This window comes from Opisthocomus hoazin, chromosome 24, assembly GCF_030867145.1.
Source record: "Opisthocomus hoazin isolate bOpiHoa1 chromosome 24, bOpiHoa1.hap1, whole genome shotgun sequence".
Lineage (NCBI taxonomy): Eukaryota > Metazoa > Chordata > Aves > Opisthocomiformes > Opisthocomidae > Opisthocomus > Opisthocomus hoazin.
Window position 1 is genome coordinate 6133844 of NC_134437.1, and position 24318 is coordinate 6158161.

The window sequence follows — 24318 nt, forward strand, 5'->3', positions numbered from 1 at the left end:
CCCAGGGAAAAAGGGGCAACTGGGGATTTTGCTTTTCTCTGCCTGCCCCATGGTTTCTCCTGCGTTCTTCCCCAGGGATCTGCAGGCAACTGGCGAGTTTTCAAGCCCCGCCGAGCACCTCCGGGCAGCGTGGAGGGGACCGAAGGTCATCACCGTCCAGCCGCCTCGAACGTGCTTTTCTCCGAGTTGCCTGTCCCTCCCCGTGCCGCTCCATCGCCTCGCAGGGCTTTACAGAGAGCTGATCCAACTGGCTTGCAGGTTTTCTGCTTTTTTTTTTGCTTTTTTTTTCCCCCTCCTTTTTTTTCCCCTTCGCTGATGAAATCAGCACTTAATAAAATCACATCAGGCCCAGATGTTTTCTCCTCGGGGTTAAGATCCAAGGAGGTGAAGTCAATTAGAGTTCAGATTTATACCGGGCATAAACGCAGCTCCTGGCACCCGGCGCTGCTCTGCCCTGGGCGGAGAGCCGGAGCCTGCCCGGGCACAATCCCTCGATGGCGAGCAGGCCAGGAAACGCACCCCTGTGCACCCCATCTCCTCGCACATCAAAGTCGGGGGCCCCCCCCTTAATCAAGTGATTGAGTGATGCTGGGGCCTCCCAGTCCCACCTCTGCCCCGGGGGAGCCCCCAGAAGCACCAGTTTAACCTCCCGGGGGGGCTCCCAGGCGCCTGTCGCAAGGCTCCTCCTAATTAGGAGGCGTCTAACGAAGACCATCAGCTGCCTGTGCTGGACTGAGAGCAGCCACGAGCGGCTGTTTGCCATGGTACGGGGGCTGACACGTGGCTGTGGGTCCTTCTTTTGGGGCTAAATGGTATGAATTAGGCATTGTGATAATCAGGAGAAATGCTGCTTTTTGGTTTTAGTACCATGAGATGAGGAGCAAAACCAGCTTAGTTTGGGCTCAGGGAAAAGCCCAGGGATGTTCTCTACGTCGAATAAGCGGTGCTTTGTCGGTGAGGCATTGCCCGAAGTGATTTGGCGCCGTCCTCCTGATCCCGCATCCTGACGTACCGAGCGCTGGGATGCGGCAGGTTTGCAAACGAGAGGCTCCCAGTGGAGAACAGCAAGAAGAAGGGCGTGATGGCCACCCCCGAGCTCACGTGGACCTGGCCGAGCCCCGCCAGGAAAGGGCACGGAGTGGCCAACGCAGGTTTTGCACGTTTTTATTAATAAAATGTCTTGACAGTGAAGAATCAGCCCGGAAAGTCCGGTGGTGGCACAAGCCCACGGGGCCGTGCCCGAGGCTGTGCCTCGGCTCTGCCGAGACCAACACGCTCCCGGCGTGTCCCAGCCTCTCTCCTCCCTCCGGGCTTCTCTGCTCGGGGCGGCTGGCGGGGGGCACGTCAAAACTCCTTATACCTGCGGGGAGAGAAACAAGTGGCTGAGCGCGGCGGGCGCCGTCGGGCGGGAGCGACGACGGGCGCCGCGGTGGCTGCCGGAGAGACGGGAAGGAAAAAAGGGGCTCCGCCGGGGAAACCGCAGCCCCATCTGCCACCGCAAGCCCGGAGGGAAAAGCGGGTGAGAGGAGGAGATCCAGCCACCGCTTCGTCTTCGGCCAAAGCGTCCCCCCCGAAATGACGCCAGCGTTCGCGCCTCCTCTTTGCAAGCTGCTCCCCGGAGCCCTCTGAGGCGTTGCGGTGTTCCCACGGACCGAGCCGGCTGCTTCCCCCAGCCCAAAACAGCCAGATTTTGGTGCCAATGGCAATCAGAGATGGGCCAGTGCTGATTCGGAGATTGTTTACGCCCTCACGGCGGTGATTTGGCCACAGATTTGATTAGCGAGCCCGCACTCCGTGTAATCGAGCTCATTAGCACGGGTGGGCACGTCAGCCTATAAATTCAGCTGGTTTCAGTGCGTTAATCAACGTTTTGCTCATCAGGCGTCCGGGCTAACGTAAGGCAGCCAGAGAACAAGGACGCGCTGCCCACCCGCCCCGTCCGCACTCTCTTCCCCAGCCATCGCGATTTGATCCTTTGATTCCCAAATCTTGGTCCCGGCCCTGGAATGATCAGCGGAGCGGCTGTTTCTAGGCTGAGCCTGCCAAACTTGAAATCAGGGCAAATCAGGGCTTGCGTTTGCGTTTGATCCTCGGGGCTCGAGCGGGGATACTCACGCCGAGCTACTTCCCATCCAGCACTGACTCTGTCAGCTGCACGCTAGAGCTACAAAGACACAAGGACGGCGTCTTTAGCACCGAGGGAGTTTCACGAGGCGCGGACGGCTAAAATCCCCCAGGTGCTTCCCTGGCTCAAGGCGGAAAACATCTCTTTGTGCCCACAGGAGCGAGACGCCAGGCAGGCGGCCTCGCGAAGCCCGACGCGGCGCCCGCGCGGAGACGCAGCAGGGACAGCGAGGGATAACAAATGTCTTTCAGGAGCGGCACCGGCGTCGCGGGACCGGAGGCCGCCCCGGGGCGGTGCGTACGTACCCTCTCTTCCTCGCTATGCAGCCGCACCACCTACGGACCTCCTTGACCACCACGCGAGCGAGGAGCTGCAGGAGGAAAGGCGGAGGATGACCACGGGGCTGATGGCTCTGCAGCCGCCAGCCTCAGCGCGGGCGCTTCCGTCGCCGGGAGATAAATTTTGAGGCTCTCCCTAGGGACGATCGCACCAACTAAAACTGCGCGTGGAGGAAGGTCGCAAGGGGATGGAGGCCAAGGTTTGGAGTCGATACGGGGCTTTGCAACGCGTCCTTGGCCTGGCGAGGAGCATCCCCGCCCTCCGCCGGCGCGCGGGTGGATAAAGCGGAGCCGTCGAATATCCAGGGTAGCAAAACAAGTCCCCACCAGGGAGGGACCTACCAGGCAAGCCAAGCCGTCGGCTGCGATCAGCATGTAGAAGACGTTATTCCAGCCCGTGGGGGAGATGAGCCCTGCGAGCAGCGGCCCCAGTGCGGCGCCTGTGAGGGCGCACGAGGCACATCAGGAGATGCCCCGTGCACGGGGGAGAGGGGCTCAGGGCCCCCCCAGCACCGCAGTGCCGGGGGAAATCGGCGCTCGGCATCCCCTGTGTCTATGTACCTACGGATCCTGTGCCGTCGATGATGGCCGTGACGGTAGAAAGGGCTTTGGCGTTTCCTTTGAGAGACTCGTGGGTTCCCTGCAGGGACGGAGGAGGAAAATATAAGGTGGAAAAGTGGCTTTGGGGTCTGCAGCGGGCAAGTCGTCGCGTGAGGCCGGTGACGGATCACTGGCCCAGGCTGCCCAGGGAGGCTGTGGAGTCTCCTTCTCTGGAGATATTCCAGCCCCGCCTGGACGTGGTGCTATGCAGCCTGCTCTGGGTGACCCTGCTTGGGCAGGGGGTTGGACTGGGTGACCCACAGAGGGCCCTGCCAACCCCGAACATTCTGTGATTCCACGCATCGCACCCAGCTGCGGACGAGAAAACTGAACTCAGATGCTGCCCGCACCCAAACCACGGCAAAACCAGGATCGCCAACAGCAGGGAATGACCGCAGGTGGTTTCCAGCAGATTTTTCCGCTCTGATTGTGCTTAGAGGGAGAAGCAGCAGGGCTGAAGCAGACTCACATGGCCAAGGTAAAGGGCAATAGGAAAAAAAGCTGTATTAAGGGAGGGTGTGGGCTGCAGCACGAGGCACAACAGCGCTGTTGTCCTCCACTGGGCTCAGAGGCATCGGAAAACAAAGCTAAAATGCAAAAATCCCAGCAAACATCCCTCCGGGAAAGAGGGAGCGGCCTTTGGGTGGGCAAGGGTGTGGGCTTGTTCAGCCTGAAGAAGAGAAGGCTGCGAGGGGACCTTATAAATGCCTACAAGTATCTGCAGGGTGGGTGTCAGGAGGATGGGGCCAAGCTCTTTTCAGTGGTGCCCAGTGACAGGACAAGGGGCAATGGGCACAAACTGAGGCACAGGAAGTTCCGTCTGAACATGAGGAAGAACTTCTTCCCTCTGAGGGTGATGGAGCACTGGAACAGGCTGCCCAGGGAGGTTGTGGAGTCTCCTTCTCTGGAGATATTCAAGACCCGTCTGGACAAGATCCTGTGCAGCCTGCTGTAGGTGACCCTGCTTCGGCAGGGGGGTTGGACTAGATGACCCACAGAGGTCCCTTCCAACCCCTACTATTCTGTGATTCTGTGATTCTGCGAGCTGCGCCTCTTACCAAATCTGCCGAGACCGCTGTCGTGATGAGAGCGTAGGGCCCGTTCACCAGAGCGCCGCAGACAATCAGCATGGCTGTGAGGAGCGAGACGGCCGCGGAGGTACCCAGGAAGAGATTAAATCGTTAAGCGCAGGGAGCAGCAGGACGTCGGGTCCGTCGTCCCCGTCCCTGTGCAGACATCGCAGTCTCGCGCATCCGTCTCTGCTTTCCCCGGGAGATCCCACCCAGCAGGAGCAGGACGCTCGTCCAGCACCACCCTCCCCCAAATCCCGGACCGGGAGCCCGGCTCGAGAGGAGAAACAAAGGCAGGTGAGTCCGCAGCGTCTCCCATCGCCCCTTCGGTGGCTGGAGCCGGCTGCGCCGAGGAGCTCCTTACCTATTGATGTGCCGATGCCATTCTGGCCAACGTGGTTGTACAGGAACAGCTGGAAAAGAGACATGGGATGAACTAGTTTGCAGCTCTTCCAGCTGTTTTCCCAAGTGTTTTCCTTGCAGCAGCACCCTGGGACCACGATAGAGAAGGTGGGGACCTGAATTATCACCGGGCTTCGCAGCCCCCCGCCCTACGTGGTGTTTGAAGAGGAGAACGCCAGCCGGGACGGAGAGCCGAGCGCGCCCTTGGCTCCGCGTCCCGCCGTCTGCGTGCCAGATGGAACACCTTGGCAGCTGGCAAACAGAGGTGCTGCCGCGATTTACGGCCCGGCGAGGCTGAAGCCAGACGGTGATTTGCCCCGCCGGCACGATCGGGGGGACGTGGACGCGACGCGGCCCCTCTACTTTTCAGCCAGCGCCACCTTCTTCGGAGGGGAGAACCTCACGACCCAGAGCCGGCCAGGCTTAGATTACAGCTAATTAGCTGCGTTTTTGCGGCAGCAAGGCCAAACGAGCTCCGTGCAGGTGCTGGGGAAGGACGTCCCAGCCAAGCGCCGGCGGAGCATGAGGCCGTCGGCACGGGGACTTTCGGGATGCAAAGCAAAGAGATGAAACCTGGATCGGCTCAGTGGGACCCCCACCGATTTACGACAGAGCAGAAAGGAGGGAAAAAAGACCTCTAAAGGCTTTTTTTTTAGCTGTCAGGGACTCTACCGTCCCCTCCCAGCCGCCAGATCTGGATGTCCACCCTGGGAGCGTCTGCGTGTGTGTATCGATCCCAGCGCTTGTCTCAGCGGAGAGCGTGACCAGCTCATCCGAGCGCTTGGGAAGAGGAAAGCGGCCGTGACTCAAAGGAGCTGCAGGAGAGGAAACCCTCGTGACTTGGGTGATTTTCTCCCCCGCGTGACAACGCACCATGGGAGCGGCGATGACCAGCATCACGCAGCACGTGGTGGCTCTGCCGCCGGTGTAGTCGGAGATGAGGCCGGCAAAGATCCCTCCTGCAAGAAGGAGGCGCAGGTGTCGGTCACGCCGCCCCGGCGGCAAAGCTTCGCCCTGGCTGAGCCCAAAATCCAACGGGACGCTGCACTGCAGTGCTCTTTCATCCCCCAGCCTTGGAGCGAGGTGTCCCCAAGGTTAAATATAATAATATCAGAGTGAAGAGCTTTGATTTATCCACACCGCTTTCTCCCTGCGGATGGTTTCACTACACCTGCTCTGCTCCCCTCCACGCTTGCAAAATGTATTATTTATCTAAGAAAAAGGAAAGCCTGAGCAAGCGAGACCCAAGGAAAGGGGTTGCGATGGTCGCCTGGCTGGTGAAATAAAAACGAGGGGCGTTTGCTGCCTGCTAAGTGCTGTGAGTGCTGAATAAACCTCACTGCACTCCGTGGAGGGAACTTTCCGTCAAAGCCAGGGTTGTCCCCAAATCATCCCCGATCCACCCCCTCCACCCAGGTACGTGACGAACCTATAATGCCCCCGACGTCGAAAAGAGTCGACAGGTCCCCAGCTTCCTTGGCACTGAAATGAGCTGCGAGGGAGAGGGGAGGGGTGAGGAGATGCTCCCCTTGCCAGGCTCGCTCCCGCCTCCCTGTCCCCAAAAAACTCACCGACGTTGACGATGTAGAGGGGCAGCCAGTAGAGGAAGGTGTAGCTCACCAGCTTGGCAAAGAGCAGGCAGAGAGAAAACTCCACCACGCCCTGGGACAAAGAGAAGACATCAGGGGAGCCTCCTCCTCCGAACCTCCTCCAGATGGTGGTTTTTTCCCCCCCCCAGTTTTCTGCCCGGTGGTGGTGATGGCGTGAGCTGCCCTGGCTTTGCTCTTTCCTCCATCCCCGTCACGACGTAAGGGGCATCCCGCGACTCACAGGTATCCGGAGCGCCCCGAGGAAGCTGATGGCTTCAGGCTCCTCGGCTGGCTCCTTGGGGCTGTCGGAGCGATCCACGCTGCTGTGGCCCGAGCTGCCTGGCGGCCCCTCGTTGGAGGAGACCGCTTCGGGATCCTTCTCGTTGGAGGTCACCCCTCCAGCGTCGTCCTCGTCGGAGGCCGTCTGAAAGCAAACCGAAAGCAGGAGATGTGGCTCAACGTTGCTGCAAGGGGCTGAAACAGCTTCTCTGCTGGGACGTGACCCGGAGGATGCTCACACCAGAACAGCAACGAGCATCCTCTGTGATAACTGAGCGTCGCTCTAGTTTCTGACACTATGACCTGACACCCTGGTCGTTCTTCTGTAGCGACCACCCAGCCCAGGACCAGCCCACTGGGGATCGATTCGACTCACGTGATGCATAGGCGGACTGCAGCCGATGTCCTCGGGATCTGCAGGGAGAAAGGAGAATCCCGTGAGAGCCCGGGTCAGCCCCGCTCCGCCTGCGCTCCCTCCGGCATCTCGTGCCGCGGGGGGAGAAACGTGGGGCTGGGAAAACGCCCCGGGGCTGGGCTGCATCTCCGGGTACCCGCTTCCCGTCAGCGAAAAACCCTGGTAAAATCCCAAAGGGCTTCCCAAAGGTTCCCTAGAAAGATGGGATGAGAGAAGCGAGCGGCGCAGGGGCTGAGCCTGCCTGGATGACCCCAAAGGATGCGTGGTGGTCGGCTCCACGTCCCTGCTTGCCACCAGCTGGGAAGAAGTGTTTGGGGTTGCCAAAAATGCTTGGAGACGGGTAAGGAGAAAAACTGTGGCCCTGCCGGTCAGGCCACTCACACTCCACGAGGAAGAAGAAGCAGATGATGCCCACGGCAGCGATGATGACACCGGGCACGATGAAGGACAGGCCCCAAGCAGAGGAAACCCAGACGCCGGCGATGAGCGACCCCAAGATGTTGCCGACGGAGGTGTGCGAGTTCCAGATGCCCATGATCAAACCTCTCCTGGCAGGGAGAGAGCCAGGTTGGCATCACCGGGGCGGCTGCCCGGGGTCAACAGGGATGAGGATGAGGGGGGGACACGCCGGAGAAACGCTCACTTTCCCTTCCCGAACCAGTTCCCGACGCACGCCACGACGGCGGGCCAGCCGGTCGTCTGCACCAGCCCGTTGAAGACCTGGCAAGAGACAGGCAGCGTCACGCGGCGGCGGCGGCACCCGGTGAACCCCGGCGCCGTTTTGGGCAGCCGGGCTCAAAAATAGCCACCCCCATCCCGAATCCGTCGAGAAAACGCTCGGCTTGGCAGGGGGGGGATTTTTTTGTCCCGCCGGGGCTATCCCGGAGCCGTTTGCATCCTTCCCGTGGCTGAACTGGGAGCGGCTGGCATTGCCAAACGGCTCGGCAAGATGGGCACGCCCGGTGGTTTCGGCGCCCACGCCGTGCGTGACCGGGTTTTGCGTGGAGTGGAAATGCCTGGCTCGGAAACTGGGACACCCTCGTCCCCAGAAGTCACCGGAAAACCGGGCCGCGGCGGTAAAACCCAGAGCCTGGGCGTCCCCCGGCGCGGACACACCTGCACAACGATGAAGTACCAGAGGACGTGGATGTTCCAGAAGTAGCCGAGGCCGAAGAGCGCGGTGAAGACCCCGCTCAGCACCATCCCCCCCGACAGGTAGTAGCGCAGGGGGAGGCGCTCCCCAAAAATCCCACTGCGGAGGGAGGGAGAAACGCGGTCGGGAGGCGTCGCGGGTGATGCCGCCGTCGGGCGGCACGGCGCGGAGGGAAAGGGGTGCGAAGGACCTGGGTACCTGATGAACATCCCGATGGCGTAGGCCACCAGGAAGGCATTATCCAGCGCCCCGAAAAGCTCGTTGTAGTTGTCTCCATCTGGAAAAGAAACACGAGGGCCACGTCAGCCTGGCCCCCGTCTTGTTTTCCCTCCCCTCATTCCCCCGTCCCCGGGGAGCGGTCGGTCTCGGAGCGTGGCCGGACGTCATCGGTGTTGGGACCCGCTCCCATCCCGGCCCCGATTTCACCACCCGCTGCTGCCCTTTGCCCCCGGGGGCACGGGGCAGACGCAAGCTGCTTAATTACCTCCGGGTGCCTAACGAGCAGCCGGCCCCCTGCCAAAACCTCCGGCCATGACCCGGCTCAGGGCACGGCGGGGAGCCCGTCTCGGCGGCCGTGAGGGCAGATTTTGGGGTGATAGGGAAGGGGGGGACGGCTCAGCCTTACCGAAGGGTGCCCAGCTGCACCACGTGCTGCTGTTGGAGTCGTTGTGGGGGTTCGGACCCCAGTCCGAGCAATTGGGGTGCAGCTGGCTCTGCGGGGGTGGGGGGGGGGAGAGAAGGGGTGAAATCAGGGTGCTCCAGGAACCCCGTGTCCCCTCTCCCCGCGGCTTGGGGGGAGGTCGGAGCTAACCTTGACGATGCTGATGGGTTTTCGGGAGAGGTGGTAGCTGGTGTAGCAGAGGAAGGTCAGCACCAGCGTCAGTCCCCGGTACCTGCGGGATCAAGCGAGCGGAGAGGGGTCAGGGTTGGGGGGGTGACAGGGATGGGTGGCCTGTCACCGTCCCAGCTGGGAAAGCCCACCCCGGCGGGGATGTCTTGGACATCTCCAGCCTCAGCGTTAGCCGTGCTTTTCTTCCCCCCCCTCAAATATTCGTAATTTTTGGAGAAAATTATGAGGTGAGGGGGATGAGAGCCACCACCGCGCCAAGCTGAAGCCGCTCAGGATGCGGATGCAAATTTAGGACGCACGCACGCAGCTCCAGCACTATTTAACCTGCAGGGTCTCAGAAACGCACAGGAACGGGGAAAACCGGGGTCGTTTCTGCTCAATTCCCCGCCAAAATACTAATTTCCCCGAAAAAATACCCTTGAAGCTGAACAGGGACAATTCTGCCGGCTCAGAGCTGAACCAGCCCCCCCAAAACAGCCAAGGCTGCGGCTTCAGAAGATAAACTGAGGTTATCTCGGGGGCTTCCCCCTCCCCGAGCCGCCGTCCCGGCAAACCGCGGGGTGAGCAAGCGCCCGGCCGGCGTCACGGGTGGAAACGGGGCACAAGGCCACGGCTGATTCATCATCGCTCCCGGCGTTAATTAAAGAGGAGCTGGGGAAAAAAAAAGCCGGGGGGGGAGATGCCCTGAGCGATACCTCCGCCAAATAGCGACTTTTGTCGCTTTTGCTTGAATTAACTGCAGGAAAATGGGGGGAAATAGGGGGAAAACGGGGTCTGGGATGGGGATGCTGCTCCCAGCAAACCCTCCGGAGCGGGATGAGCGTTGCCAAGGGGCCCCATCCTGCGTTTAGGGATGGTTTTTAAGGATGGGAGCGGTCTGGGGCAGCCGCAGCACCGAGAATTGTTGCAGCGTTGCTCCAAGTTTAGGAGGGGGGGGGAAAAAAAAAGCGGTTTTCTGCAGTTTTAGCCCGTCCCGCTCCTCTTCGCAGTTTCACTTCTCCACAAAACTGCAGCGAGCAGGGGCACCCTGCAAACCCAGGGCTGCTCTCCGCTCCGGGCTCCCGGCTCCGAGACCGCACCGCAGCTGAAAAATTGCTGGTTCTCAGCCCCCCCCAAAAAAAATAACTAAAACCCCCTCAAAAAATCACCGCGGGTGGCTGCGGGGCTGATCCCAAGCGAGCGGAGAGGCCGTGGCGAGGAAGGGGAAGAGAAATTTCACGTGCGGTACGCGACTCAGCCGGATGCTTGGGCTTTTTTTGATTTTACCCCACGTGTTCTGGCAGGGAAAATTACAGCTGATGGAAAAGCACGGGGGTCGTTTGGCAACAGGCATCCAAAAAATAGCGATATTAAATCAAATCACGCGGGCAGCGGGCTCGTCACCTTGCCAGAAGGGAGGAGAACTGTCAGCGTCTCCGTGCTGGCCACATCCCACCAAGTTTTGAGGGTGAGCCTGGTGCTGGTGCCTGGGCAAGGGACCACTGGTCCAGGGCCAGTTCCCATCCCAGTGCTGGTCCCCTGGTCCAGGGCCGGTGTCCAGCCTGGTGCTGGTCTCTGGGTGAGAGGCCACTGGTCCAGGGCCGGTCCCCAGCCTGGTGCTGGTCTCTGGGTGAGGGGCCACTGGTCCAGGGCCGGTCCCCATCCCAGTGCCAGTCCCCAGAAAAGTGACCCTCAGTCCAGTGTTGGTCCCCAAGCAAGTGACCCCCCAGTCCAGGGCAGGTCCCCCATCCTGGTACTGGTCCCCATCCCAGTGCCAGTCCCCCAGTTCAGGGCCGGTCCCCCAGTCCAGGGCTGGTCCCCATCCCGGTACCAGTCCCCAGTCCAAGGCCAGTCCCCATCGCAGTACCCAGTCCAGGGCTGGTCCCCATCCCAGTACTGGTCCCCATCCCGGTACCGATCCCCATCCCGGTACTGGTCCCCATCCCAGTACCAGTCCCCATCCCAGTACCGGTCCCCATCCCAGTGCCGGTCCTCATTCCAGTGCCGGTCCCCCAGTTCAGGGCAGGTCCCCCAGTCCAGGGCCGGTCCCCATCCCGGTACCAGTCCTCATTCCAGCGCCGGTCCCCCAGTCCAGGGCAGGTCCCCCAGTTCAGGGCATGTCCCCATCCCAGTGCCAGTCCCCATCCCGGTACCAGTCCCCATCCCAGTGCCGGTCCCCATCCCGGTACCGGTCCCCATCCCTGTACCTCTCCCCCGGTCCAGTACCGGTCCCTCCCCGGTGCTGGTTCCCATCCCAGTACCGGTCCCCAGTCCAGGGCCAATCGCCATCCCGGTACCAGTCCCCATCCCAGTGCCGGTCCCCATCCCGGTACCGATCCCCATCCCGGTACCTGTCCCCCGGTCCAGTGCCGGTCCCTCCCCGGTGCCGGTTCCCATCCCAATACCGGTCCCCAGTCCAGGGCCAATCGCCATCCCGGTACCAGTCCCCATCCCAGTGCCGGTCCCCATCCCGGTACCGATCCCCATCCCGGTACCTGTCCCCCGGTCCAGTACCGGTCCCCATCCCGGTACCGATCCCCATCCCGGTACCTGTCCCCCGGTCCAGTACCGGTCCCCATCCCGGTACCGGTCCCCATCCCGGTACCGGTCCCCCGGTCCAGTGTTGGTCCCTCCCCGGTGCCGGTTCCCATCCCAATACCGGTCCACATCCCAGTACCGGTCCCCAGTCCAGGGCCAATCGCGTTCCCGGTACCAGTTCCCATCCCGGTGCCGGTGCCCCGGTCCAGGGCAGGTCCCGGCCATCCCGGTTCCCCCCCCCCCCGGTGCCGGTCCCCCCGGTGCCGGTCCCCGCTCACCGGCTGTCCCGGGGGATGGCGCGGAGCAGGCGGACGCCGGGGGCGAGCGCTGCCTTCATGGCGGGCGGTGGCGGCGGAGCTACCGGTCCCCCCCCCCCTCCCCGCCGCTCCTTTTCACCGCCCCGCGGGGCCGCCGCTCCCCGCCGCTCCCCGCCCCGCTCCCGCCCCGGCCCCGGCTCCTTCCCCGCCCGGGAGCGGCCCCTCCCCGGCCCCGAGCATCCCCTCGGGCCCCGGCTCCCGTTCAGACGGAAAAGCACCTCAAAACCGGGAGGGAAGAGCGAAGCTGGGCAGCGGGGAGGGGTCCCGGGGGACCCCCACCTGCACCTGGTCCCGCGATTTTCCCCAGATTCCGTTTCTCCAGCGGAAAATGCCGGTTTTAACTTTTCCCATCGCTTTTTCTGTCACCCCCGGGAAGGGCTTCGCTGCCCTGATTTTGGCTAAGCCACCCCAGCCCCGCTTTGGGGTTCGTTCGTGGGCATTTTGGGGGTCCCGCTCTCCTCTCCTCGGGGCTTCACGCCAGGAGAAATCCCTCCCCGCTCCCCAAGGAACCCATTTACACCCCGGGGACGGACGAGACCGTGAAGGTGGAGGAGCAGCAGCGACTTTATTTCACCCTCATCGCTCTTAACTGTGCCCTAAACCAAGCCACGGCCCTTTGGGTGCTGCTCCAGAGGTGGAAACAGGGAGTCCCCGGGGTAGGAGCGAGGGCTTGGGGACCTGCCAAGGCAACGCTTGTCCTCAGCTGCCCCGAAACCAGCTGAAAAAACCCATTGGCAGCTTTACCCTTTCGCTTCCCCGGCCCTAGCGTGTGCGAAAAAACCTCCCGGGTCGGATCCTGCCCTTTCTGAATCGGCCTCGCCGCCCCGTATTAGGTCAGCGGTGTCTTCCCCTGACGCAAAAGGCGGTTAATAAACAGCAGCCGGTGAATCGAGCATCCCCGGCCGCGGCTCAGCGCCTCCGCGCTACCTCTGGCCCGGGGTCGCGGGTTTGCTGCGCCGGCGGCGGGACGGTAACGGGGAATTGGGCGGTGGGGAAGCCGGGCACGCTCGGCCACCCGTCCTTCCTGCCCCGGTTAATATTGGAGAGGTGACGGGAGCGGAGCTGGCGAGCTGTAAATGTCACTGACGGGTTATGGCGCAACCTCCGTCCCGGAACGCGTTCCCCCGCCGGTGTCGGTTTTGGGAAAAAGGAGCACGGCAGAGAGTTATGCTCACCTGGAGAATAAATATGGATAATATTTATATGGATATAAAGAGGGAAAAGCTCCTTTCCGGAGGACAAGCTGGGTAAAGTGCTGGGTGGATGACGGTGGAGGAGAGGTCCTCGCCGGGAATCACAGAATCCCAGCATGGTCAGGGTTGTAAGGGACCTCTGTGGGTCCCCCAGCCCAACCCCCTGCCCAAGCAGGGTCACCCAGAGCAGGCTGCACAGCACCACGTCCAGGCGGGGCTGGAATATCTCCAGAGAAGGAGACTCCACAGCCTCCCTGGGCAGCCTGGGCCAGGGCTCCGTCACCCTCAGAGGGAAGAAGTTCTTCCTCGGGTTCAGCTGGAGCTTCCTCTGCTTCCGTTTGTGCCCGTTGCCCCTTGTCCTGTCGCTGGGCACCTCTGAAAAGAGTCTGGCCCCGTCCTCCTGCCCCCCACCCTGCAGATACTTGTAAGCATATATTAGGTCCCCCTAAAGAAGAAAGTGGAAGAGCAATAAATACCTGGCTCTGGACCGTGACCTGAGAGGCACGGGGTGCTACGAGCCACAGGGCGAAGGGAGCGGGAAGGAAGGGGATTAGAAACTCCCCCCGTTTCTAACCTAAGAGATGCTGCCCCCACGTCCCTCGTTTCTCCTCCTTTCCCACTCCCAACGAGACAGACAACCCTTGACAACAGTTTATTCCCCAGCTGAAGGTCAAAACTCGAGCGCTCGCCAGTCGCCCGGCCCCGCTCTCGACTCACGCCGGCCGCCCCCGTCACCGACGCTTCCCCGAGCGAGCGCAGAGAGCGGCCAAGGCGCGGAGCGGCAGCCTGGCCGAGGGGCTCCTCTCCGGGGGGTCGCAGGACGAGGCGACGGACAGCAGAGCGTGGCTGTAGGCTGGGAAGGGGACACGGGAGCAGCGTTAGGAGGCGAGAGCTTCCGCTCACGGCCCCAAACTGACCTCGGCCTTTTTGCCGTAAAGCAGAGAGAACAACCGGGTTTTGAGCTAAATCAACAGGGCCCCACTAAGCTCCCTGAAGGGACAGAGGAAGAGGCTGGGTTAGGAGGAAGCAGCAGAGCACCAGACTCGCCCCCTCCTACATCTGTCGGAGCATCTCTACGCAGCAGGACCAGGGAAACGTTCTAGCCAGCCTTGATTTCTCCCGGTCTAATCGGGGATCCAGGTCTAGGCACCCCTCCTCCAGAAGCAGGAGCTCCTACCTTTGTGGTTTTTGTAGAAGACGCAGTTGTTGGCGCAGGTATCCGGGTGGGAGTCCCAAAAGTCGGACCCGCAGGAGCACAGCGGCGGCAGCTCGATGTTACGCAGTTTGACCTCCTCCCTCATCTGGGCTCGCAGAGCTTCGACGTACCTGCCAGGGGTTAAAACATTCACCTCTGCCAGCAACCCCCAGCCCCGCGCAAGGAGACGGGATCCGGCCGTACCTCACGTGCTCCTTATTTCGCTGCTGGTTTTCCTTAACCTTCTTCAGCCTCCTCTCCTCCAGTTTCAGCTGGGCCAGGGTCTCACAGGTTCCCTCTCCCAGGGAGGCTTCTTGCTGCTCAGCCGCCTCCTGCATCCTCCGCTCCTCCGCCCGCCGCTGGTTCTCCTTCTTGCCCTTAATCCTGCAGGCAAACACGTGCTTGGAGAAGGAGCTTCCCCATCCCAACCTCCGTTCCCCGCCGGCCCCTGGTTGTAAGAGCAGGGCACGGGGATCTGGATGCCGCTGCTGCCTGGAAACACCAGCCTGTGCATGCTCTCCTGCTCTCCTGCCCTTGAGCTCCTCCTGCCTCCTCACCGTCGCAGCCTCCTCCTTCCAGCTCAGCTCCCGCATCGCGTTCACACGTGCTCCTGTTCGGAACCGCCACCTGCGGTTCCCCAACAGGGCGGCTCTTCCGAAACCGAGCGCGGTGCCCACCAGAAAGGACCAGCAGCTCAGCTCCCCCGCTCCCGATCTCCTCTGACCACGGGGCAGCTTGGATCCCACCGCAGGCTGTTCCAGGACAGGGAGCACAACAGGGCTGGAGAAGCACAAACTGAGGCACAGGAAGTTCCGTCTGAACCCGAGGAAGAACTTCTTCCCTCTGAGGGTGACGGAGCCCTGGCCCAGGCTGCCCAGGGAGGTGGTGGAGTCTCCTTCTCTGGAGATATTCAAGACCTGCCTGGACAAGGTCCTGTGCAGCCTGCTCTGGGTGACCCTGCTTGGGCAGGGGGTTGGACTGGGTGACCCACAGAGGTCCCTTCCAACCCCTACTATTCTGTGATTCTGTGATACAGCAGAGGAGCTCCAAGGATCCCACGCCCACTCCAAAACAGGCTCGAAGAGGCGTTTTTAACCAAATCCTCGGTTTTCCTCAGTTTCCCTTGCACCTACCCGGCGCTCCGGCCCTTCCGGTGGAATCTGGGTTGCGCCGGTCGCACCGAGCGCGAAGCAACGTTCCCCTGACAAGCAGCAATTGCGAAGCACGAAGGCCTTTAAGCTGAAGCATCTGCCATTTTCTTCCCGCTGATGAGTACCAAATGCAGTAACATGTTACAGGCTGATCGCTGCCAAAAGGCATTAAAAAAAAAAAATATAAATACCACGGCTGGGTAGAAGCCAGGGGGAGGAAGCATCCTCGAGCGAGACATTTCGGATGTCGCTCCATTCGGGGGGTCAGATCTTTACATCCAGCAGGAAAGCGCTGAAGCCAAACTGCTCCGGTCGAGTTCCAAACTCCAAAATGTTTTTTAAATGAAGCGGTAACGGAGCCCGAACTACCCCACCGTAACTCTGTTCTCGAAACCAAGGCCAACTTCAGGCTTTACACCAAGTAACTGCAAAACCAGCTCTTTCCCGCATCCGCTCCCAGCAGCTTGCGGCTCCCCTGCAACCAGGGAGGGGAAAAAATTATAATAAAAAGATCTCACACCAAGTAGGAAGTCCCCGGTGTCTCGCCAGCGCTCGCAGGGCAGGGAAAGCTCTGCAGAGCTCCCGAGTGCCAATTTAAACGTCAGGAACGCGGCTGGAGGAGCGGTTCTTTAGCCCGGCCTGGAAAGGGACCGCGAAAACCCTGCCCTCGGGTGCCTGCGCTGCACCCACAAAGCCCGCGTTGGGGACCGAGAAGGTCAGATCTGCATCGCTTCCTTCGAGAGCAAGGCAGAGAAAAGCAAAAAAAAACACCCACAACTGCAGAGTCTCTTTCCTGTTTCGGTGTGAATTTGCAGAGCTCCTCCTGAACGAGGGACAAGACGAGGGACAAGAGCTCCTCCTTCGAAGGGACACGATGAGTACAGCGCCAAAACCAGTACCGACACCTTTACACAGAGTTTTCAGCTCCGGAATAAACGCGAGGAAACCTTTTTATGACGCTGTGTACGTTTGTAGCTGCGAGGGTCTGCCATGAAAACCCCCAGAGATCAGCTCAGTTTACCACCCACGACGTGACCTCACCCCAAAGTTTCTGAACGCCGCCCGCCGCGCGGGGTCTTGGGATCGGCTCCGCAGAGCCACGGCTCGGTGGGCTGCGAGCCTCCCAGCCGGCTGTTTCGGCTCCCGACTCCCACCCCAAGCCGCACGGGGACTCAAAAAGGAGGCAGAGAAGCGCTGAGCGCCTCTGAAGGACTCGACACGGCCCGAGGGTCATCTCCTGGGGGTCGGTGGAACAAATCCCACCGGCTGGCACGCGCCCGCGTGTACTCACTCGGCGATTCTCCTCTGCCTCTCCTTCTGCCTCTGCTGCTCCTTCACTTGCTCTCGCTCCACGTTCATGAAGAGGCGCCTGAACCTCAGGTACTCGTTCCGACGCTGCGGGAAAGGAGAGGCACCTCTGAGGAGGACGTCTGGGATCGGTATCGAGCGACGCCAGCGCTCAGCTCGATTTCTAGCGGGGTAGAAACCTCACTCCTTCCCAGGGGATCCTCAGATATCTCCTAGCGCACGTGCCCCAGGACTGAGAAGCTGGAGAGACGGCGCTTAGCTAGGAGAGGAGGACCGAGACATCAGAGAGCTCTGTACCAGCACCCCTCGACTGAACCTTCCTACGGATGGAGGCTCTGTCATCTGACAAATGCCTAAATTCTCATTTTTGGGAGGAAAAGAGCCGGTTCCCACTTCAGCCCACTACAACAGAGCGCTGCGAGTCTAAGAATTTCGATCCACCTGGGGACCTGTGGTCCTCTGCGGTTTGCTGGAAGCCTCCAGCTTTTATCTCCAAAAATAAAAAAAAAAAATACAACACCGAGCTGGACCCACTGCACCCAGGAGAACCACAGAGGCGGCAAACTCACGGCTGGGACAAATCCACCAGCCCTGCAGGGAACAACTCTCGTCCGGGCACTGAGCACACGACGAGGTTTGATGCCTGGGCTTTGCCTTTACCGACGCAGCAAGGGTAGGGAAAGCTCCTGGCTAAAAGCTCACGCCAGAAGCCCTCCCACCCGCGTGGGAATCGGTCGGTACACAGCTCAAGCTCCACGGTGCCCGAAAGTTTCAGATTTTTCCTCATCAGCGCCGAGAGGTTTGGGCTGAGTTTGTCCACCTGGCCCAGCGGAGAGAGCCCCGCACGGCCGGAGACAGAGGAGCAGAAAATCGCCAGGCTGGAAGCGGCGAAAGCTGGATGGAAAAACACCCAGGCGGAAGAGAGGGCTGCAAAACCAGTTATCTCCTGGTGGAACAGAGCCAGGGAGATAAAAAGCAAGGGGCAGGGGGAACCGCGAGGGCAAGGAACAGGCTGACAAGCCCCGGCTGCTGTCGCGCCGTCTAGAAACCGGCTTTTTGCCAGAAAACGCACGCGAGGGATGCAAAAAACCGCAATTCTTTCAAAGTCCTGTCGAGTCTTACGCTGCAAGCAAGCCGACGGAAGAGGAGGGAAGCCTTCCTCTTCGCGCCAGAGGGAAGCAGGAAAATAAAAGCCGCTTCCTTTAGGCAGAGAGAGAAACATCACCGCATCGCCCGGCTCAGCACGAGCCACGCTGTCCCGGCCGCAGGCTGGGAGGCCCTCGTCATTGAACCACACTCGGCGCCAGGCCCGCAGCCCGGGCTGGGAAGCTACCGTCCCGGCGCCTGCGCCGCGCTGCTACGGTAGAACCCTTTATATTCCCAGCTTTATACCCAAAAAACATAAAGTGAGGTTTGTTTTTGTTTTTTCCAAAGTGTTTTCGGCAGCTTCTCTCTCTCCACGCAGCCGCGGAAAGCGACACCGCTCTGTTTCGCCGGGCGAAATGAAGGAAGCCCTCGGTGTTCTTCAGATCCCAGATTTTGCGGGAGGAGCACGCGACGGTTGCACTTACGGTCACGACAGACCTTCAAAAAAGAAGCTGCCAGCTCCACCCGAGGCCCGAGACGCCACCAACGCAGAGAAACTTCCAAACCTAGCAGGTGCTTCCAACGCTAAGGCTGCTCTTCTCTGAGCCAGCAGCGTCCTCCGCGCTCAATACCTTTCAGTCCCGAAACGGGGACGAAACGACGAGGGCTTGGCTCCAGCAGACAAACCTGCTTCTTGGTTTCCTCTTGGTCCACGCCAGTCCAGAGCACGAGGGGAGCTTGGCAATCGGTGTGCGGCCTCTGGGGAGGCTCGGGCGAGCTCGAGTCCTCCGCCGACGCGGCGCAGAACTGGGAGATAACGTAAGAGAGAACGATCAGCGTCTTCAGGGTGAAGTTTCTCACCTTCCCTCAGCAAAATACTCCCCTACGCGTGATCCCTACGGTCCTCAGCGGGGTAACCCACCCGTGAGCGGGGCTTTTTTGGGGGGTGTAGGTTGGTGAGGCGTGTGGGAGCCCGAGCACCCAAGGTTTGTCTAAAGACACCCTCGGAGGAGGCTTCTGGTTTAGTTTGCATACGGATTCACACCTCACCTCCCCCAAATTGTCATTCTGACCTTTGTGAAAGGCAAGAAAAATAACGATAACACAAACAGCAACAATAAAAATTACAAAAAGCTTCAGGGGAATTCAGCAGGTCTCCCAAAAACCTCAGCGTGAGCCTCCGCCTTCCTCCCTCCGCTCGGTATTTGTCAAGCCAGTATTTCTGCTCCTGGCTGGACTAATCACCAGGTGAGGCTGGGCACGCTGGGCCATAAAGTATTTGCTAACTACCCCGGGTAATCAAGGTGAAAGATTTCCACGCCCCAGATGCTTAATGAAAACCTGCCTGCAAACAGAAGAGGAATCAATAAACGCATCGGCTCGGCCCTCACCAGCAGCGACGTCCACGCCGCCTCTACGCGAGGAGTTTCCCCGGCCCCGGGGCATGGGAATCGTGACAGCCCGCTCCGTTCCTCTGACGCAGAGATTTTATGTTTTTATTTTTCTAGGAGGTTGCCGGGCTGATTCGATGCGCCAGCCGCAGCTCTTCCAGCTGCCGCCTCCGAGCAGGGCGGCCGGAGCAGAGGCGGCTGCGGGTCCTGCCGGCCGCCGTTTGGAGTTCGGTTAAGGCTACGACGCGACTGCACCCTCGGATTTCGGCCGAGCGCCAGCCAGCTGGCATCACGAGGCAGGCACAAATAAAACCCCTTTTGAAGGCGCAGCTGTGAGATGAAAGCGGCGAAACAGAAGCCGCCAACCTCCCTTAGCTTTCACACCGCGCTCGAGCCTGTTCTGACGACAGTAGGCTTAAGAGTTAACAAGGCCTGAGGGAGCAACTGCTCTCCTACAACGGCAGCCCGTCTCTGCCGATACAACCCCAACGATTCAAACCTCTTAAAACCAACTGGCCCAGCCCCGCATGAGCCTTACTTTTTCAAACTCAATTTTGATGTAGAAGTCATCGTCCTGCTCAGCCTGGTGCGGGGCCGTCCCCCGGGCTTGCAGCTCGGCTGGAAGGTCGTGATGTCCTGCCAGAAGCAGCTCCTCACCCTCCTCTTCTGCGGGCACCGCGGCCGTCTCGCAAGACTCCGGTTTCTGGAGGAGAAGGGCGTAAATACGGGATTCAGACGCGGCGGCTTTGGTGCAGAGGGCAAGTTCAACGTCCTCGTGGGGGTCAGAAGTAGCTTTAACCCCAGGGCACTTGGTCTGTGGAGTCAGCTGAGACCTGGCAAGCAGCAACGCGATGTGTTCAAGCACCACCGCGGGGCACGAGAGCCCGAAAATGCGAATTTTGCGGGGCGACTCGTGACTGCGTTCCCACCGACTGCGGAAACAGAGGGACGGGCGCGCGCGGGGCGAAGGAAAGAGGAGGAGAAGACCTCTCCAGGCGCCGTTTCGCAACTGCGAGGAGCTAGGGGGTGGCGGGATCCCTGGAGCACGCAGCGTACCGCTTCAGATGGTAAGTGGGCAGGCTCCCCGGTGGCAATTAACAATATTTTGAGAGGCAGCAGATTGTTTCCCACAAACTAAAAAAAAAAAATCAAAGTGCCAGAAGCAAGCTCAGAGCCAAGATTTTTTTTTTTTTCTCCCCTGCCTTGACGTCCCTTCTGGCCCAGGCTGCCCAGGGAGGCTGTGGAGTCTCCTTCTCTGGAGATATTCCAGCCCCACCTGGACGCCGTCCTGTGCAGCCTGCTCTGGGTGACCCTGCTTCGGCAGGGGGTTGGACTGGGTGACCCACAGAGGTCCCTGCCAACCCCAACCATTCTCTGATTCTGTGCTAGGGAGGGAAGAGCAGGACTGCTGACGGAGGGAGAGGACAGATCCCCAGGAGGAGAGCAGGCTGCGCCAGGGATCCCTTGAGACGGCTCAGCTGCGACACAGGAGGGACGGAGGATAGCCCGGAGTCACTCTGAACATGGAATTATTTGATAGATGTAGAAATTACTCCGACAGCCATAGGAATTGCTCTATAACCCCTGTTACGGCAGAAACGCAACACAAGAGCTGCGTCGGTGAGGACAAGGGAGTAGAGAAGAACGGTTGCTGCTTCGTGAGGATGCTCAGCAGCCCTGAAGGTAGAAGGAAACGAAACCATGGGGGGGAAAATAACCCCCAACTTTGGTGAACGATCAGCTGGGGAGAAGAATTTGGGTGCTGCCATGCTGGGGACCCACAGCAAAGCCTAAAGGCAAAGCGGCCGACGGCGTGGTGAGCAGGATCATCGGAAACACAGGCCACATTGTTTCCACGCGATTACCACCTAGGTATCTGCTCGGGAAAGCGGGGAAGAAACCCTTTGAATGGTTTTGACTGGAAAAGAAATCTCTGGGAGGGAGGAAGAGCAACGATTTGGGGAACACGGATTATCAATTTTGGGAACACGGATTATCGATCGCAGGGAACCCGGATTATCGATCGCAGGGAACCCGGATTATCGATCGCAGGGAACCCAACTCTTTAGAGGGAAGGAGGAAAAAAAAAAAAAAGAAAAATGCAGAAAACAGGGCTGAAGGGGAAGGAAAAGTTCCTTTAAACTGAGCAAGTGCAAACTGCCCGGCTAGAGTGGAAAGACAAACCCTGGCTAAGCCCCAAGCTCGTCTTGCGCCCGCGACCCATACGAGCACGGAGGAAGCGGAGCACGGGTCAGATTACCGGAGGAATCGCGCAGGAGACAACACAAGCACGCGGGGACAAAAAAGTAAAACCAAAACAAGTTCCAGAAAGGCCAAAGCTTCAAGTAAAACAAGAGGGATCAAGGTAACAAGCCAGGCTTTGGTAAGAGAGACTAAAGGACTGGCTACTCGAGGAGGACAGCTATCAGAGGACACCAAGAACAGCAGTGTTTTACGCTTCCGGGCATCGACGTTCAGCCAAAGGCTCGCTCTGAGCTAACAGCAGCAGCGAGAAAAATCTTGGATTACTTTCGGGAATAAAACATCAGATCATTCCCATAAAACATCAGATCATTTTCCTCCTCAAAAACATTCATGAGGTTTTTGAGGAGGCAGGACCTGCCCTGAGTTACTGCCAGGAGCAGCAGAGAAGCTGCTAACAGCCTCCCCCTCCCTGAAATCTGCACCTATCTTAAATAAAGGGGGGGGGGGGGGGGGGTGGGGGGGGGGGGGGGGGGGGGGGGGGGGGAGGGGGGGGGGGGGGGGAGGAAACACTAAAGAGAAGATGTTAGCCTCAAAGAGTTTAGCTGCTCGATCTTTCAGAAAGAGGAGAGGAAATCACCTTGCAAACTGCCTGCAAGCTGCCAGAAAACAAGATAAGCAGCGACCAGCGTGAATTTGCCAGGAGCGCGTCACCTCTGGCTGGTCTGAATTTCTCCTCCAGCAGAAGAAAGAGGTCTCAGGCCAGAGCGCAGCAGCAGACGTCTCGGTTTGAGCTTGGCTTTTGACACGGCCTCATTCAACGCTTGCGTAAGGAGATATCTGCCAGATGAAACCATTCCACGGGAGGTGCAATACTGATTAACAGCACTACCCAGATTCAGCCTCAGGAGCTCGCTGCACAAAAACAGAGGAAGAACTAGGTGGGCTCTGCTGGATAATTTCATTATCGGCCTGGACGATGGAAGAAAGAAGCCTCTTGATCACATTTACCGACCCCACCAAGCCGCCTGGCGTTGCAGAGCCTTTGAGAACAGGCTGAAAACGCTTGGGTTCAAACCAAAGGAATCAGCTGGGACAGCACAAGGAAATTCAAGGAGGCCAAAAGCAAAGGGCAAGGCAGTGCCCTATGGCAGCAATTACCGGGGAGGTTAAGTCCACAGCAGCCTTTTGCGTCTGAAGAGAAGGGAACAAGCTGCTGTCTTGCCTAGCTGTGAACGTGGCAAACCTTTATACAGGGAGAAAAAGTCAGATTAACATTAGAGCTTTTTTTTTTTTTTCCCCCTCCACTATCTTGGAGTAATAAAAAAGATTGATGGCAAAAAAAAAAAAAAAAAATCAATATATTCCTCCCAGAATAAATTGCCTAGGGAAGCTGTTAAATCCTTTGAAGAGAGCGTCGATTCACTGTCGCTGCAGTAAGGTTCAGGCGGGAGGACGGCTCCCGATCCCTCCCGGCCCCGTTTCTCGTTTCTCACCGCTGCGGATGACTCGCCGCCGGGACTCACACGCGTCCCGCTTGCTATCTGTGACCCCGCTCGCTACCCGTGGCATGGGCAGCGACTGCATTATTCATGCCAGGCTTTCGTGCCGCTGATAGCCGAGTAATGAATCACTCCGTCTTGCTGAGCAGTCTGAAACGCACCGAGGACTTAAACAGAAGGTATGTTAGTGTGCAAAATAGGTAACGAGGTCTTCGAGCCCGTAATTATCCTGTTTCTGTAACTCTTGCTCACAAAGCTGACTTCCTTGACTTCCAACAGTACACAGAGGAGGAAGAGCCAGACAAGCCCTTATTTAAAAGGTGTTTTCTAGATAACAGGCAAGATCTACCTCACCTTTGATGAACCCAAGGAAAGAGATGGGAATGAAGAATTGCAAGACGGGCAGGAAACTGGCTCCGGAGGAGGCAGAAGACAAAATACCAGGCTGGGTGACTGCTGGTGTTCTCCAGGACTCATGAGTGGACAAAGCAGATCACTTTAAGAGAGGTCTTGGCACGGAAAGCAGGATAAAAGCTGCGACAAAAAACCTGCTCTCCAGAACCCGAGTGACAAAAGCAGGATGAAGTGCAAGAGAACAAAAGGTGAGGCGCTGGGGACCGACCTCGGCTCCTGTGCACCGCTTCGAGGAAAGCGGATGCGTGCCAGCGATTCCCTACCAGAAGCCAGCCCCGGGCGAGGAAAGCCCTCCAGATCTCTGCCACCCACACAAAACAAGGGACGGATGCGAGGCAAAGAGCTGTGGAGGTTTGCGGAAGAAAAGGAGGCACCTAAGGGGAGGGCTGATCGTCACATTCCTCCCAGGCACCCAGATCGCAATCTCAGCCTTTAAAAAAACCAAAAAAACCAGGTTTTGAATTCTTGTCTCCTAGTCTGTGCAAACAGAGACGTTTTCACCCACTTTGCCCTGCCCTTCTCCCAAAGGCAGCAAGAACAGAGGGTCACACCACTGAAATTCAGGGGTTATCATCAGGTGGGTCACAAAAGCCCAGCTGATTTCACTCCTGCTAGAGAAACTCACTGAAGCGTGCGCTGGATTTGCTAATCAGAGCCAGACCATCCACAGTTGGACTCCTCTCCCCCTGCCCCAGGCACCCCTCGCTCACCTCTCGCCTCCAGATGCCGCCGGGCAGTTCGGGGGGACCCGCTCCCGGGGGCACGGTTCTGCGGGACGCCAGCCTGCGCCGAGCTTGCTGCGTGGTTTTGCTAAGCTGCCGTTAGGAGGGAAGGTCGAGACAAGAGGAAACAAGAAGTCAAGCGGCTGCTTGCAGCGAGGGCCACGCCGAGAAGTTTCGCTGCGCGGGAGAGATCTCCCAGCGCACCCCGCTCTGACCAGGGCGCTTTACGAAGCCCGGGATTAGCTTCACAGAGAGGCGTAAGGTAACCCGCAACCCCAAGGTGTCTTTCAGAGCCACCCCACCGCCCCGAAATCCTGATCCAGGCCGGGCAAAGGGCTTGGTTACAGCTCCTCCGCTCCCAAATTGCTCCGTGGACATGCCAGAAGTCCCAAACCCCCCTGACTGTCCAGCCAGAAGCGATTCTCCACCCCCATCAGCCAGAATAACTCCGGCACACGCCAAATGCAGCGTAAGCATCGCTATAAAATAAAAAACCCAA

The 24318-nt window shown here is 59.4% G+C and overlaps 2 protein-coding genes across 7 annotated transcripts; both read right to left on the minus strand.

Annotated features, from left to right (window-relative positions):
• Positions 1-1163: 1163 nt before the first annotated feature.
• Positions 1164-11689, minus strand: SLC37A2 (solute carrier family 37 member 2). 6 transcript variants are annotated; one of them, XM_075442339.1, is made up of 19 exons: positions 11617-11689; positions 8783-8864; positions 8597-8684; positions 8170-8248; positions 7935-8070; positions 7462-7538; positions 7200-7366; positions 6780-6817; positions 6366-6548; positions 6107-6197; positions 5965-6027; positions 5409-5494; positions 4498-4546; positions 4122-4195; positions 3025-3103; positions 2806-2903; positions 2431-2495; positions 2116-2164; positions 1164-1360 (listed from the first exon to the last, which is right to left on the minus strand). In XM_075442339.1, the coding sequence occupies exons 1-18, from the start codon at positions 11673-11675 to the stop codon at positions 2122-2124; spliced, it is 1557 nt and encodes a 518-aa protein (XP_075298454.1). In that variant the 5' UTR covers positions 11676-11689; the 3' UTR covers positions 1164-1360; positions 2116-2121. The 6 variants fall into 6 exon arrangements, with proteins under 6 accessions (XP_075298454.1, XP_075298455.1, XP_075298453.1 ...); XM_075442340.1 differs by lacking the exon at positions 2116-2164; XM_075442338.1 differs by having other exon boundaries at positions 1164-2164.
• A 542-nt stretch (positions 11690-12231) lies between these two features.
• Positions 12232-23918, minus strand: CCDC15 (coiled-coil domain containing 15; the record flags this gene model as incomplete). The annotated part of the gene is made up of 8 exons (XM_075442390.1): positions 12232-12830; positions 14026-14174; positions 14248-14427; positions 16486-16589; positions 18276-18395; positions 19518-19682; positions 20036-20113; positions 23808-23918. Coding segments are annotated over 8 exons (1173 nt in total), but the record flags the coding sequence as incomplete, so codon positions are not given.
• Positions 23919-24318: the final 400 nt, after the last annotated feature.